General features: G+C 39.0%; 1 protein-coding gene across 1 annotated transcript in view; it reads right to left on the bottom strand.

Moving 5' to 3' along the window:
* Window positions 1-15,188, bottom strand: part of slc12a5 (solute carrier family 12 member 5) — a 316,555-nt gene that overhangs the window by 24,682 nt on the left and 276,685 nt on the right. Inside the window, exons 12-17 of the mRNA XM_033041637.1 lie at window positions 11,811-11,985; window positions 8,440-8,558; window positions 5,371-5,469; window positions 3,252-3,371; window positions 1,414-1,518; window positions 546-714 (exon numbers count right to left, since the gene is read on the bottom strand). Of these exons, the coding sequence (XP_032897528.1) occupies window positions 546-714; window positions 1,414-1,518; window positions 3,252-3,371; window positions 5,371-5,469; window positions 8,440-8,558; window positions 11,811-11,985 (787 nt within the window). The remainder of the gene's footprint in view (window positions 1-545; window positions 715-1,413; window positions 1,519-3,251; window positions 3,372-5,370; window positions 5,470-8,439; window positions 8,559-11,810; window positions 11,986-15,188) is intronic.

Here is a 15,188-nt window from a genome sequence, read left to right as displayed (position 1 = left end):
AGAGGTAATGCAAGGGTTACTTGATGTTAGAGAGGTGTTTAGTTGGAATGTGCTTGGAAGAAATCTCTTCCAAGGAACACCATGCTTCAGCTTGATGTACAAAATAATTACTGTTAAAAATGGTAAGATATGTTTATAAATTATTGATTTTAGCAGGTCATTTTGAAAATTATGAATTATCACCCAAATGGAAATGTTCCTAACTTCAAGAAAGTATATTTTGCCAACAGCTTTATCAATAAATAGTACCTAATATTTTATGTGGTAATGACTTGAATTCTACTCTATTTCCGAAATTCTTTGAGGTGCATGGAATATTGACTGCTATCAATTTCAAGTGTATTATTTTGCACCCTAAGCATATTATGAGAAGTGTCAATTCACGTGGTAAACATAAACTGATACACGCCGTATAATGTTTTTATACGTATACCTTGGCGTACCAGGCTGCAAACTCTCAATTAACTTTTTCCAAAGAATGACCTTATTCTATCAGCCCACACTCATCAATTGAAGCAAACTTGCAAAAGTATATGAGTGATTACCTCCTCAGCCCGTTGGGCCTGGGTGTGATTTTCCAGGAAGCTGCCCTGTAACACAGAGCCCACAATAGTGAGTCCTTTCCCAGCCTTCAGCTGGCAGGTGAATGCCAGAAGTTGTGGATGTTTGACATTCTGATCTTGGTCCACCTTTACAAGCACAAGAAGTTGGGGCCTAACGACAAAGCAAATTACTTAGTCAACTCAACATGTAAGAAAAAACATAACCTATCTGATCATACATTTAAAATAAATTTATAATATAAGTAACAAAACCTTCATTATTAATGTTTTTGTGGGAGAGGAGTAGGTTAATATCATAAAGTCGCAGAGAGAATCAACATAAAAATAGGCCCTTCAGATCTCTTACTCAGTGTTGCCATCAAAAACCCACTTACACTAATACTACCTAACCCATTTTATTCTCTCCTCATTCCCATCACCCCCCCCTCTGGATTCTATCACTCACCTACACACTTGGCAATTTACAGTGGCCAATTAATCAACTTATCTTGAGATGTGGGAGAAAACTAGAGCGCTTGGAGGAAAGATCCATTGTATAATCTAGAGGAATATGCGAACTCCAAATAGACAGCAGCAGAGGCCAGGATTGAACCTGATTCTCTGGAGTTGTGGGGCAGTAGAAACATATCTGTATCTGACCATTTTAACCGAGCAAACACAGGTCTGAGTTTGTGGAACAGATGTTTGCACCATAGGTAGAACATAGACCCTTTGAAATCAGATAGTCCCTGGCAGGTTTATTGACTTCTGGTCTTTTGCCACTAACAATTATGAAATGTCAACAAATATGCAGAGGCTTCCAAGATACCGTTTTGATTTTGAAGGTTAAGAGCTTAGTTTGGTAACTTGCCTCCAGTTCTTGGTGTGCGGAGGACCTTCTTCAAGCCGGAGTAGAGCGTAGCGGGCCGCACTGAGAGACACGCCACGGATTCCATCACCCCATTCTTTCTCAGCTCTTCAGGAAGAAAATAAAGATCAGTGAAACATTCTAGTGTTTAATAGTATATGCGTGATCTTTATAAATGACAGATTACTGATCAACAATAATTGGTCAGTCGCACATTTGCAATAATATTTTCCACAAAATGTACATTGATTGCTCTATGAACAAACCAAAATTGAAATTCTTCTTGAGGTTAGATGCCATAAGAATTGATTTCATTGTTTTAATATTCTTCATCATTCTGATGTTGTCAATCAAACAAATCTCATCAGTTTGTACAGAGTGGTATTATTGGATTACTGGTCATTGTTTCCTGCTCCTTCAGGGTAATTTAAAAATAAATGTGATTAGTTTTCTAAACTCTCAAAGTTTTTTCTTTTGATCCTTTTCAGCTCTTTGGAACACCGTTGTCAAATGTTGGTAACTTCATGACTCTTTTGCCATTCAGGTTTCTCAAATGACCTATTTTGCTGGTAGTTTAGCTCAGTTCAAGGTCCCATGTTCTTGAGCTATGCCTGCTATTGAAGTAAGATATCAGATTTTCAGTTTTAATGTATGAATCAGTTTCAATGCTCCTGGAGACTGAATAAAATGATCTTGGCATGTCCCTAAATCACAGGGTTATGAAAGGTACTGTAGTCACAAACATACAAGCAGACAGATTCACACACACTTACAATCTCTTTCATTTGCTCTCAGGGGGAACTTTCTGTGTTCTGCCTAACAACTAAATCACAAATTGTCTCCCACCATTTCTAGGACCAGCAACCAGAAACTGAATGACCTGTCCATAAATGAAATGATTTCCTTTTGGTGAAATGCATCTTCCATTCTTCTTCTTTGTATATCCTTGGGCAAGACACTTCACCCACCTTTGCCTGTGTGTGTGGATGTAATTATGTGAAGCACTTTGGGGTCAATGCAAGTTGACTAAAAATGTGCTATATAAATAAAGAAATTTAATTTAATATCTATCTGCCAGAGTCACATGTCAATCTATTGAGTGGTACTATACAAAGCTCACAGGTTGGTCTCAGCAAGATCTCCAAACTATGCATTAACTGGAGGGGAGAGTGGGGGTGGGGTGGGGGATGTAGAAAGTCCAAGGGTCGCTGATTCAGCGAATTTCTACCAGGGTGAAATCTGGAAACTATTCAAGATGAACTAGTTTTGAAATTCATACATTTGACCTCCAGCTATTACTGTTGGCAGATATCTGTCAGAGTGGCATTTCCTCCAATTGTGGCTGCTAGAATATTTGAGAGTCTATAGTAGGCTGGTATAATGAAAATGGGGGAAAGACCAATGGCACCTCTTGTTGTAAATTCACTTTTGCTTAAACAAAGAAATAGGTCATTAAATGATAAAAAATGACTTTATATTTGCTAATTTATTAAATACAGAGCCAGCTCAGTTATTCTCCTTTCAAAGACTTGTTTGTTCTTTTCCTCATATGCTATGTAATTACTGTATTTCTTCCAGTATTTTCTACTTTTTAAAACAGATTTTCATCTCTTGCCTTTTCTGAGTTAACTACTGGCTCTCTCTTGCAACCTCAATAGCTCAGCCAGCAAAGAACCAGCCTGAACCCAAGCTCGAGCACTTGTATTGTGTAATTTAGTGGTAACATTTTCCACAGAGTAGAATTATCACCAGCAGGGTATGACTGGCTGGACTATGATGCAAGGACATGGCAGTGAGTGTCATTCTACAAATTGTTGTACAAAAGAAGTACAGTTACTTACCCATTGAATTCAATATACTTGTAGATAAGTCCAGCTATTACCATGGCCACAATGGCATAGTACCAAGAGCATATAAACATCAGGGCCAGACACAGGCTCATTCCCAGGAATGACATAGCCCTGAGAGAAAACAAAATCTTGTCACGTGTGGAAATATAATTGTAGTTGCTAATATACATTGCTTATTGTTATGTATATACAATTCATCACAATTATTTAGTACTGTTCATTACAGGTTATCCACAATTGTGTCAGTTTTTGAATTATATTAGTGATCACTGAAAAGTATTTAATTGGGTGTAAAGCATGAAAAAGACATGTGGAAGATGTTGCAGAAATGTCTTTGTATGTAATTCAGAATTAATTACAAGCAAGAACAGAATTGATTGTGAACATACAGCTGAGATCTTCTGAGTACATAAGGAGTTAAGAGTTAGTTTTGTTTTGCAGAGGGAAGATACGGATCTAATGATAAGAGCCATTTCACTTTTTAAGAATAAGGGGTAGACCATTTAGGACTGAGATGAGGAAAAACTTTTTCACCCAGAGAGTTGTGAATCTGTGGAATTCTCTGCCACAGAAGGCAGTGAAAGCCAATTCACTAGATGTTTTCAAGAGACAGTTAAATAAAGCTCTTGGGGCTAACGGAATCAAGGGATATGGGGAGAAAGCAGGAATGTGGAACTGATTTTGGTGATCAACCATCATTATATTGAATGGTGGTGCTGGTTCGAAGGGCCGAATGGCCTACTCCTGCACCTGTTTTCTATGTTTCTATGTTTCCTGAAGTTGGCATTTTGTTGCCAGAACTACCCAGGAAATTAATGGGGAAGATTTTCATGCCAAAACTAACATTGGTGATTTACACTTCTGTAATGACTAGGAATGTTAATTAGGGAAATGGGAAGGGTCAGATGATCTTTCTTCATTACTGAGATTCATTCTTATAAATCTTGATAATATCCTCAGAAGTTATTGATTTATACTTATTTATCTACTATGTTAATGAAACACATTCTAAGGAACCTGCTACCATCTGTAAAACATCTGCAATGTACTTCAAACTATTTGCTATCAACTAAACCTACCTTAAATAATTTGTTGTTATACAAATCAAATGTTGATACAACTGTAATCAATTAAGCAACACTGCTTTATTTAAGAATAATTTTTCAAATGCTTTTGTCACTATTAGAAAATAAACTGAATGTTCAAATAAATAACTCATTGTTTATTATTGGTATTTTTCTTGGCAGTGCTTAGATATATACTGTGCATTTCATAAGATCTCCGTATAATTTTCAGGTGCGTGTGTCGCCCTTTTGCATGAAGGTGCTAACACATGTGCAATGGTGTCCAATGGTGTTCTTCCTGTTTAATACCATCTATGGCACATGAATGGCACATGCCAGTCATATGGGAGTAGTCCTTTACACAATATGTGGTCTATTTCATTGGGATGTAAAGACAAATCTGGTCTGATGCACTGCAGTCTTGAACTACAATCCATCAAAATTCTGTATTTCTGTAGAACTTCTTCCATCCCGTACTGGCAGATCCTAATTTATTCACAATCACAACCCCTGCCCCACCCTCCATACTCATATTGTGATCCATAATCCCAACCTCAATCACAAATCCTTTGCCACTCCATACCTTGTGTACACCTGAATTCCAAGGTCCTGATTCTGCCCCCTTTTGAGGAACCCTATCTTTCCATCAAACTCCCTCCTCTTCACCCTCCACGACCTGTTTGACTTTCTCCTCTTACCCTTGTGTTGCACAGCAAGTGGAGGAAATGTCTTTGTGCAATTCCTGGGTTTCATGCACAACAGAAATCTGCAGTAAGAGGTCATGTATAATATATGCGTTGACCTATCCTGCTTCATCAGGTTAGTGCGCTTTCATAAGTTCATAAGTGATAGGAGCAGAATTAGGCCATTCAGTCCATCAAGTCTACTCTGTCATTCAATCATTGCTGATCTATCTTTCTCACAACCCCATTCTCCTGCCTTCTCTCCATAAACCCTGACAGCTGTACTTTCCCCAGCACATGATCATTTAATAGATTATGGTGACTTTGAAACCAGATCATGGTTTTTACATAATCATTTCATACCAGTGGTAATATTTGAATCGGGGTCTCCAGTTCGGAGTTCGGAGTAGAGTCTGCAGAGCGCAAGCCAGGTTCACAAACATATAACACATCAAGAAGAACCTGAGAAGAAAGAAATGTAATTTTAGATCACTTAATTTGTCATGCAATAGAAAAGGTACTGTTTTTTCTTTGATTAGTTTAAAGAACGCAGGATAAATCTGACGATAATAAAGAACAAACCCTAACAAACTGCATGATACATTTTTACTGTAAGCTTGGCTGTACGAAGATATTAATATTTGAAACCTTTATTTATGGTGCTACTAATCTATATTCCAGGTCATCCCAAACGTTAACGTTTCCCTTTCAAGTGCTCATTAGTTGCTCTGGTTTTCCCAGTATTTTCTTATATTTATTTCAGATTATTTTCTGTGCAAGATTTATTTATTTCTGTGTATACCAATTATTTCCAATATTCATGGATCATTAGATAATCCTTCCATCTCTAAATGGAGTGCTGGTTTGGATTACTAGATTGTATCCTTCAGTGTTGGTGAATACACGTGTGTTTAGTGTAATTTTACAATCGTATACAGGTGCACGGATAATTTATAAATGTTGCTTTGCTGAGTGAAACGATATAAGAACATAACAGATAAAAACTGAAGGTTAACAAGAAATACGATGAAGAAACCCTCCAAACATAAGTATTTTAGAATCTTATGCTAAGAGAATACAAAATAAAATCAGAAGTAATACAGCAAGGAATGATGAGATATAGGATCTACATTTAAAAGATAAATTAGACAGTTACAAAAAATGATTATGGTTTTTCAATAATAGTGGGTTGCATGTTAATTCTGTGCAGTTGCACGAGTGCTCATATTGTAGGGAGATACTTTCTGTTTGGTGCTTTCACCGTAGCTCCTTCTTTGGGAGACAAGGATGGGCGACACTACATGTGAGTTTTTTCAGGCTTTGCACTGGAGGGATTGGTGTATGTGGGTGCTTAGTGGTTGCTGGGTATTCAGTGGACCAAGGAGCCCATACTTGTAATATAGGACTATTACTCTACGGCCTCAGTCATGTAGTTATAGATGGAGATTGTAGCTGCAAATAAGGAGATATGGTCAGACACAATGAAGGCATGATAGAAGATATCCACAGCAGTTAATCACAAGTGTTACATTTAATGATCCCATTCAAAGTGTCAAGAGCAGCAAATGCATCTTCAATCCCAATAACTGCACCGCTGGCCTCAGCGCCTCATGGCTCCATTATTCACAAACCAACAGACTATGCCAATCCTGTGTTCTACCTTACATTCCCAGGTTCTGTCCCTCTCCTCATGCTGCATGTTTTACTGCCTTCACAGACATCCATCCAGCTAACCCTTCATAACAGTAGCATCGCCCAAACACTGTGACATTAACTCAGTTCTCTCTATTTTGTCGGTTAAAATGGTTCACTGCAGCAATTGGCAACAGCTATTTGGCATGAGACAGATGAATGGAGGGAAGGGTTTTCATCATAAATGAAGTGGTTATGACTGAGACTGTGGTTGGCAGTGTAGACAAAGCCACTAAAATCTCACACTTTGTCCTGAAACCTGGTCTGATTTACGTATCGATTCTGCAAGAATGCAACTCTTGAGATTTCTCTGTCCCTTCTCTCACCAAAAATGATCCCTGTACATTTCAGTTAGCTAAGAACTTGGCCAGATGACTAGGCAGAAGAATAAAAAGAAAGTGACGATGAAGTCACAATCTAACACTTGCAAATATGATATGGAAGTCCCATTATACTCCCAGGTAACATTTTCAACAGTTAGTTTGTGGTCTTTGACTGATTTAAGGCTACAGTCATGGTTGGAACATAAGGACTTTTTAGTGGAGATATCTTTTATACTGTTCCTCACTCAACTCCAGGTTGGAAAATTGGCCCCAGTACATGCCTCTGCAGATAGGGCCTTTGCTGCAAATCCCTCTGCTCTTCCTCCTATTTTTTTGCCCAAGTGCTTTTCTTCCTTGTGCACAATCCAGTCATGTTTCCCTGTCATGCTGTACGTAAGAGGAATGCATACAAATGAATCTGGATTAGGTTTGTGTTTAACCTCAAAGTCTAAAGAAGCTCTAATGCCTTTAGTATTTTCAGTAAGCAAGGATATGCATAAACTTGACTTTCTACTCTCTTCGAAGAGATCTGATTGCATCTGGTTAAACTCACCGAGAGATAATAGAATACATCCTGTGACATTTCATTTTTACCAAACGGGAATGCAAAAGAGCATTATGCAAAGGAAATTATGTAAGAAATATGTCAACAGCGTTTGGATTTGTTTTGCATTTTCATGGGTCAATTGTCAGCTGGAACTGGTTACCAAGGAATTTGTGAGATTCCAGTTAGTGAACGTTACAATCTAAAAAAGATATATCTCTGGAAAATTAGTGTATGTCTGTTAGAATTAATATGAATTGCTTTTGAGAATGAAACACAATTTTATGCAAAATTGATCAACGTTGCTTTGTTGCTTCATGAAGTATCAGGTGTAGGATGTCTGCTGCAGACCTGCTCTGCATAGCCTAGTTGGTCTTTCCCTTCCCTGCATTCTCCATTTCATGTCCAAGGTCTGTTGGAGAAATGTACTGCTTTTGGTTTGATGATGAAATGCACTTCTATCTAAGAACTCCCTATCACTTGTTGATGGAGCACGGGCTCACTTTCACAGAACCTCATCTTGTAAATGGTTGATGGGAAGCATGGGGTCATGAAGAGGGATTTATCGTAGGAAATGTCATTCATGTCTTTCTAAAATATATCCAGGGCAAAACAAAACAGAACTTACTGAGGAGCACATCACAGAGTGACTGACATTTAAATAAATCCGAGCAAAATGTATACATTTATTTTTTTGATAAACAACACAATCCAAATGATTATTAAAATAATAGACAAAAAAGTACTGCTGAGAAAAACAGATGAGTTTCCAATTTGTCAACATTGGAAAATGTAACGCCACTGAAAATGCAAAATGTAACATTTGACCCTCGATTTGCAGCGTGGTTTGCATTGTCTAATATGTGTACGTACATGGAAAGGATGGGGGCTACTTCATCTAGAGAGGCAATGAGGATTCCGGTTTCACAGATACATGCTGTCAGTAGCAGGGCCCAGGTGGGTTCACCGTTTGCTTTTCCATGGCCAAACACCTGAGAAATATAAATATAAATATAGACAAAGTGAGAAAATGAGAGCAAAATGACGCACATTCACAAAATGGTAAGTGCTTTAAAATTAGCTCAACATTTAAAAGCAATCGGAAGAAAAAATTCCTTTTAGAGGAAATTGATTAGTTATCTATTTCCAGTTGCTCTATTGCTGACCCAAGATTTTCCATTTGTAAATCCCGTTAAAAGTAAATTTTTGTTAGATTCATGAATACCTAATAATTTGACTCAAAATTTGTAACTGTCTGTCCATAACATCTGAATGGTGAATTATAGACCACTGTAGCGGCGCCTGCTGGCGTACGCAGAGATCGAACCCGGCATTCGGAAGCTGCGGTCACGTGACTCGGGAGGGGCCGCTTGTTTTGCACGGTTTTTGCTTGTGCGCGTTTGTTCAGCGCTGACCACCGTTGTGGGCAGACGTGTCTAAAGAACCTGTATACTGGAAATCGAACTTTTGAATAAAGATCTGTTGGAAACCCCAGTTGCCGTTCTTCAGACCGCCAAACCATGAAATTATTCTGTGCAAACAGATTCAAACTATTTTGGTTACAGTTTACCAGAACAGCCTACATATTCATTTTAAAGAAGTTTGGTATTAAAAAGCAGAAGGATTTCTCTAATGCTCCAATCATTTGTCCATCATTATTTGCATGGTGTAACAAAACCCACATCCTAATGCAGCATTATTACTTGAGAGTGGGAGGAAAGTTTCATAGTTTCTTGCCTGTTGGACGTTTTGAAATAAAACAGTGCCTGTCAAATGCATAACTTTCCTATGAGCCTCAATGTTATGGAAGATAGTCCTATGTTTATTGATGTCTTGACATTTGCAGTCACTTTGATTTAAGAGCTGCTGGTTTGACACAGCTTTACAGAAGATGTTGACTTTGTGAAGATATAATGTGGTTGATAATGAATAGGCAGCCTGAAGTAAAATCTTCCTATTGGCTTCAATTGAAATATAAATATTGAATAACATAAAGCAGGTTTCTCGATTACTATCCCACATTTCACAATATTACACAAAGACCAAATTGCACACATTTTATGAAAACTCTGCTAATCAATGTTAAGTGACGGGTTTTATCCCATGCCACCTGACGGGAAACAAACGGGCAAGGATTACTGTATCGCTTCTTCATACTGAAGCTGAAAACCACATCAAAAAACTGGTGGCAATTATAATTTAACTGTGTGCGTTGAAAGCTGTGGTATATGCCAGGTCCATCGCAAGGGGGCAGCTGAAGTAGTTTTCATTGGGTTTCAGTGACCCGACCTCTCCATTCCCATGGCATCAAATACTGCAAGTGGTACCTCCTGCATTTCCCTAAACGTTTAATACCAAATCCACAATTGACAAGGCTAACACGTGCATTTCTACTGTTTTCTTATGAAAACCAGGCTAGTTTGCTACTTTAAATAAAATCTTCATGGAGCTGAGAGATTTCTGTGACCAGTGAAAGCAAATGGATCTCTCTCCAGAGACATGTGTCACACGGTATCACCGTAATGCACATCTCCAAGAACCCTATGCCGAAGGCTTAAAGAGCCGCATGTTAGCAACAGTTCAAGGGAAAATGTCTCCGCAATTCAGAAATATAAAATTTTGATGAAGTGGAGTCACGGAAATAGTAAGAGACCAAAAACCTCCCTGGGTAAGAAAGGATATGTAATGGCTGCTGTTGATAACCTTGTCACATTCAATTATTGTTCCCACAATGAGCCCTTTTTATTCTAATAAAAAGATAAAAAATGCTGAAAACATTCAGTTGGTCAGGCAGCATTTGTGGAGAGAGAAATTAGAGATAATGTTTCAAGTATATCATCTTTCATTAGAGTTTTTGATGCAGGCTATTAACCTGAAACTTTAACTGTTTCTCTCCCCTCAGATGTTGCCTGATCTGCTGTGTATGTCCAGTATGGTCTGTTTTTATTTCAGATTGCCATAATCTGCAGTTACAGTAATTTACTTTTTTATTATTTGGTGCATTTGGGATTCTCCGAGAGCAGTTATATGCAGGTTCTTTGCCCAGTAATGGTTTAAAAAAGGCCAGATTCTGGAACTCTACATTTTCCTTAGTTATATCTTCTATTACCCTGTTGGGGTGGGAGATGGCAACCTTCACGTGGTCCACCCTGTTTCGACTAATGCAACCGACCCGATGTGCACAAACAAATAGATCAAATAGGTCCAGTTGTCCTACAACTTTAGGTTGTGCACACAATACGTAAGAAGAAGATGTACCTTGTTGTGTGTTGTGACTGTTGGCAGACCAATTTCCCTCCGGGGATGAATAAAGTTTATCGTATCGTATCGTAGATTGCTGAGAGCAATTGGAAGCTCGGTGTTGAAGGAGGAAGGGGAATTGGAGCCTAGAAGATCATTAGAGATGGGGGGGGGGGGGGGAATCACTGGGTCCATGTGGAATTGTGAGGTCAAGCAGATCCTTCATCAGTGGCTGGATAATTTATTGGGCATTAGGAATGTGATGGAGAAGTAACCTTAATGTGGGGCAGGTAAAGGTTGAGCATTTTATTTCCTTTGCAACCCTTCCCATTTGGCATTGCAGGAGATAGGCCAGGTTGCTCTGGGAATATCCCACAACTAATACCTGAAAGAAGTGGACCAGATTCCCCTGCAATGTTCCAACATGATTGCTGCGTGAAAGATGATATCATCACATGCCCTCACACGGAAAAAGTGATGAAGATATACAGCGCGGAAATAGGTCCTTCGTTCCATTGAGTCCACACCAACCAGCGATCCCCGCATGTTAACACTATCCTACACTAGGGCGAATTTTTTAACCATTTATACCAAGTCAATTAACCTACAATCTTGTACGTCTTTGAAGTGTGGGAGGAAACAGAAGTGCTCGGAGAAAACCCACGCAGGTCACAAGGAGAACTTACAAGCGCTGTACAGACAAGCACCCATAGCCAGGATCGAACCCAGGCCTGTGGCACTGGAAGGCAGTATCTCTACTGCTGCCACTGTGTTGCTCTAGCATGTGTCCCATAATGATATAAGTTGTATGTGATTTTTCCTCTTTTTATATAAGTTCCTGTCATCCATCACCTCAAATTTCTCACGACAGGGAGATCATTTGATTGGAATCATCAGCGTGCAAAATACATTTCTACACAAATGGAACACAGCCGTTGTTTTGTAACCTCAAATGTTGTCCCCCATCTCCTAATGAGAACAACTAAAAGCAGTAAAAAACATACCCGTAGGAATGGTACAATCCCATCTCGAGAGATGGCCTGCAAGAGGCGAGGGGCGCCTGTCAGGCTCTGAAGACCAGCGCCACATGTCGAGAAGAATGAGCCAATCACAATGACCCAAGGATTTGGCCAGGACAACGTTCCAATGACAAGATTCCCATTCACGCCCTCTCCAAATCTACAAAATCAACCACTAATTTTTACAAAACAATTGAACACAATTCCATTTGATCATGACATTTACTTTGAAATGTACAACACTAGTTAAAAAATCTAATTAAAACAGTCCATTAACATTGAATACAAAGTGCAGTTTAAGTTTTATTTCAGACATTTTGTACATTAATGTCACTTTAGCATTTTCCCTTTATATTATTGATATTTTGCCTCTAAATCCAGAAATGTGTGTGGTGTAATCAATTAGTTAGAATTTGCAGGTAATTGCTTGACCAGTCACATCCCAAAGCCCTGTTCCCCACCTTGATCTCTCATGGTTAGCAGCGTAATACAGGAGGAGTGATTTTAGCACAACTTGGCTTCTGTCGGAGAGGGCACAGACCGAGGATGTTGGTAAGTTTCTCCAATGCGCTTTGTGGATGGTGCAGAGACCGCCCTCCGTGTGCTTGTAACGGATGTACAAATTAAGATGGAAGATTGTGTATCAATCATGTAACCTGCCTTGTTTTTGAAAAGCATTTATCTCAAGTGTTGCTGAAGCTTAGCACATCCAGTCAAATGGGATATTCCATCAGACCACTGTGATGTCTTATAGAAGGCGGAAATGCTTTGGGAATTCAAGAATAGAAACATTCCTAAAAGAATGCTGAGCATCTGTCTGGTCAATGGCAATCATCCATCAAAAACCACTCCAATCCTTCCAAATCGGGATTGACCATTGTATTGGACAAATTAAGCTTTAAATCTGTGGCCAGCTCTAGCATCAATATGAAGTATATGCAGGGGGAATGTGAATTTCAATGGATAGGGCACACACTCTGGCCTCTTCCTGACACCAATTTACCAAAGTGAAATTCAGGTTCTTGAGAGCTATGAAGATGAACCCCAGCACTAAACAATTGGGTTGCAAAGTAAACCTGAGCATGACACCAGTAAAACCTGATGGCCAAGAGGGAATTTCATTAATGTATGTCAGGAAATAGAATTAGAAGGAAATGATTTGCATTAATATAGTGCCATTCACATCCCTTTCACAATATCAGAAAGTGCTTAACAACCAAAGACGTACCTTTGAAGTGTAGTAAAGCATGGTGATGGTAATGCATAAATGATTAATAATAGGGCACAGAGATAGAGATTTAGTGAGTTTCAATTCACAAGCAATAATAAATTAAGCAAGGATTTAACTCCCAATTCTTAGAGTTAGATTTAGCTCTTAGGGATAAGGGAATCAAGGGATATGGGGGAAAAGCCAGAACGGGGTACTGATTTTGGATGATCGGCCATGATCATATTGAATGACCGAATGGTCACTCCTGCACCTATTTTCTATATTTCTATGTTTCTTGTCCTTTACATATAATGCTGGTAAGGCATATTGGGAAACAAAGAAATGTGTTACATAGCTAGTGCATGCCTCGTCAGAGATCATGTTAGTATTTATCAATGGGCCAAGTGACAGGAAAATGGGAATTAAGTGACATGGCATTAGGATTATTGCTAGTATGCAGGATAAATCCCAATGCTGTCTGGGTGGGCTGAATGGCCAGGTTCATGAAATTCCTGTTTCATTCAGGGCAGTGTACTTTGGACAAAATGGTTGATTCTGTATTTAGAATGGCAACTTCTTTCTAAATGGATGAACAAAGATGTGATGAGTAACTTCTTCTTAATGTGTTTAATGCAGTTGGCAAGCACAGAGGTTGACCTGCATATGAACTACAAGTATCCCATCTGTAGTGTTTTTAATGCACTCGGAAAGTACAATAACAAAAGGACAGTTTGTGGTCTTCACCCAACATAATACATTGGAAGCTACGGAGAGAATGGAGATAAATAGGTCAGTTTCCATAAATGCTGTAATTGGCTGTAACAGGGGTGAACTGAAGTACAATCAGAGATAAGGTATGGAAATAACCCCTTCAGCACATTGAGACTGCTCTGACCTCAAACACACAGAATCCACCCCAACCCACTTTATTTTCTTCATATTCCCATTAACTCTCCCTTAGATTTTACCACTCACCTTCACACCAGGGGCAACTTACAATGGACAATCAACCTACAAAACCTGCACATTTTTGGGAAGTTGAATTGGATCTCTCAGAGAAAAATCTACAGAGAGACAACACAAACTGTTTTTAATATGGAAATGTTACCTAAATGTGCACAAAATTTCACTGAATTGAGGCGTCAGAGATTTTTAAAAGATCGTTTGTTTTAGTTCCTGAGAAGTCTGAGTGATTTTAACTCATGTTTGGACTATTACATTAAATAGTTGTTGGATCTTTATTAGAAAATAGAATAAAAGATCGTTAAAAAAAAGGTCCATTAGCTCATTGGATCAGGTAACTCATGATCTGCTTTGAATTTCTGGTCAAGGTGAATTGTGAAATTGAATTAGCAAATCAAGTAAATTCAGATAAATGTATTAGGCCATCACAAAAGGATAGCTGCTTCAGTAGCATTTTTCAGCATTAAGAGAGAGGAAACACTTTCAACACCATCTAATAATTATCCAGCTGAGTTGCCAGCACCCCTCTGAAGGTAGGGGTGAACTGCAGGAAGAAGCCTGAGATCGCCATACCTCCTCCCTCTAAGCTGCCACGGCTAGCCCGAGATTATCAGTGTCAACGCACATACGCTCTGTCAGTAATGGACAATGCTCCCGGGCGGTCCTGGGCTTTCCTACCACTGTAAAATCAAGTGAGTTAACCATACTGCGAGTATGTTGTGGTCATTGCGAAACTCGGCATCATCTCCGATGCCCCAGTACAGAGGATCAAACCTGGTTCTCTAGTGTTGTGAGGCAGCAACTCTACTGCTTCATCACTGTGCCGCACCGTATGTATGTTGGACTTTTGAATTTAATATTATGGGAACTGATTCATATGTAGGTGTGTCTATAAGTCAAGCGTTTGTAACCTGGGGAACACCTGCAACATGCATAACTTCAGTGAGGTCCCCCATCACTAGCTTCTCTGGTAAACTATATTTGGGCACAAAACTCAAAGTTGTTTCTATGATGCCAAGAATGAGTTTTATTGGGTTCTCTAAACACACTTCATAACCACTCCAAATTTTCTCCTTATTCTGTGGAACAAGGTACATAAATCTCGTGGGCCTGATCAGATATAACCAAGGACATTGAGAGAGGCTGGAAAAGAATTTGCAGGGGCCTGCCTGAGATGTATGAATCATAAT

The sequence above is a fragment of the Amblyraja radiata genome, chromosome 23 (genome assembly GCF_010909765.2).
Source record: "Amblyraja radiata isolate CabotCenter1 chromosome 23, sAmbRad1.1.pri, whole genome shotgun sequence".
Taxonomy (NCBI): Eukaryota; Metazoa; Chordata; class Chondrichthyes; order Rajiformes; family Rajidae; genus Amblyraja; species Amblyraja radiata.
Note: the sequence above shows the minus strand (reverse complement) of the source record. Positions and strands in the feature narration are given on the sequence as shown.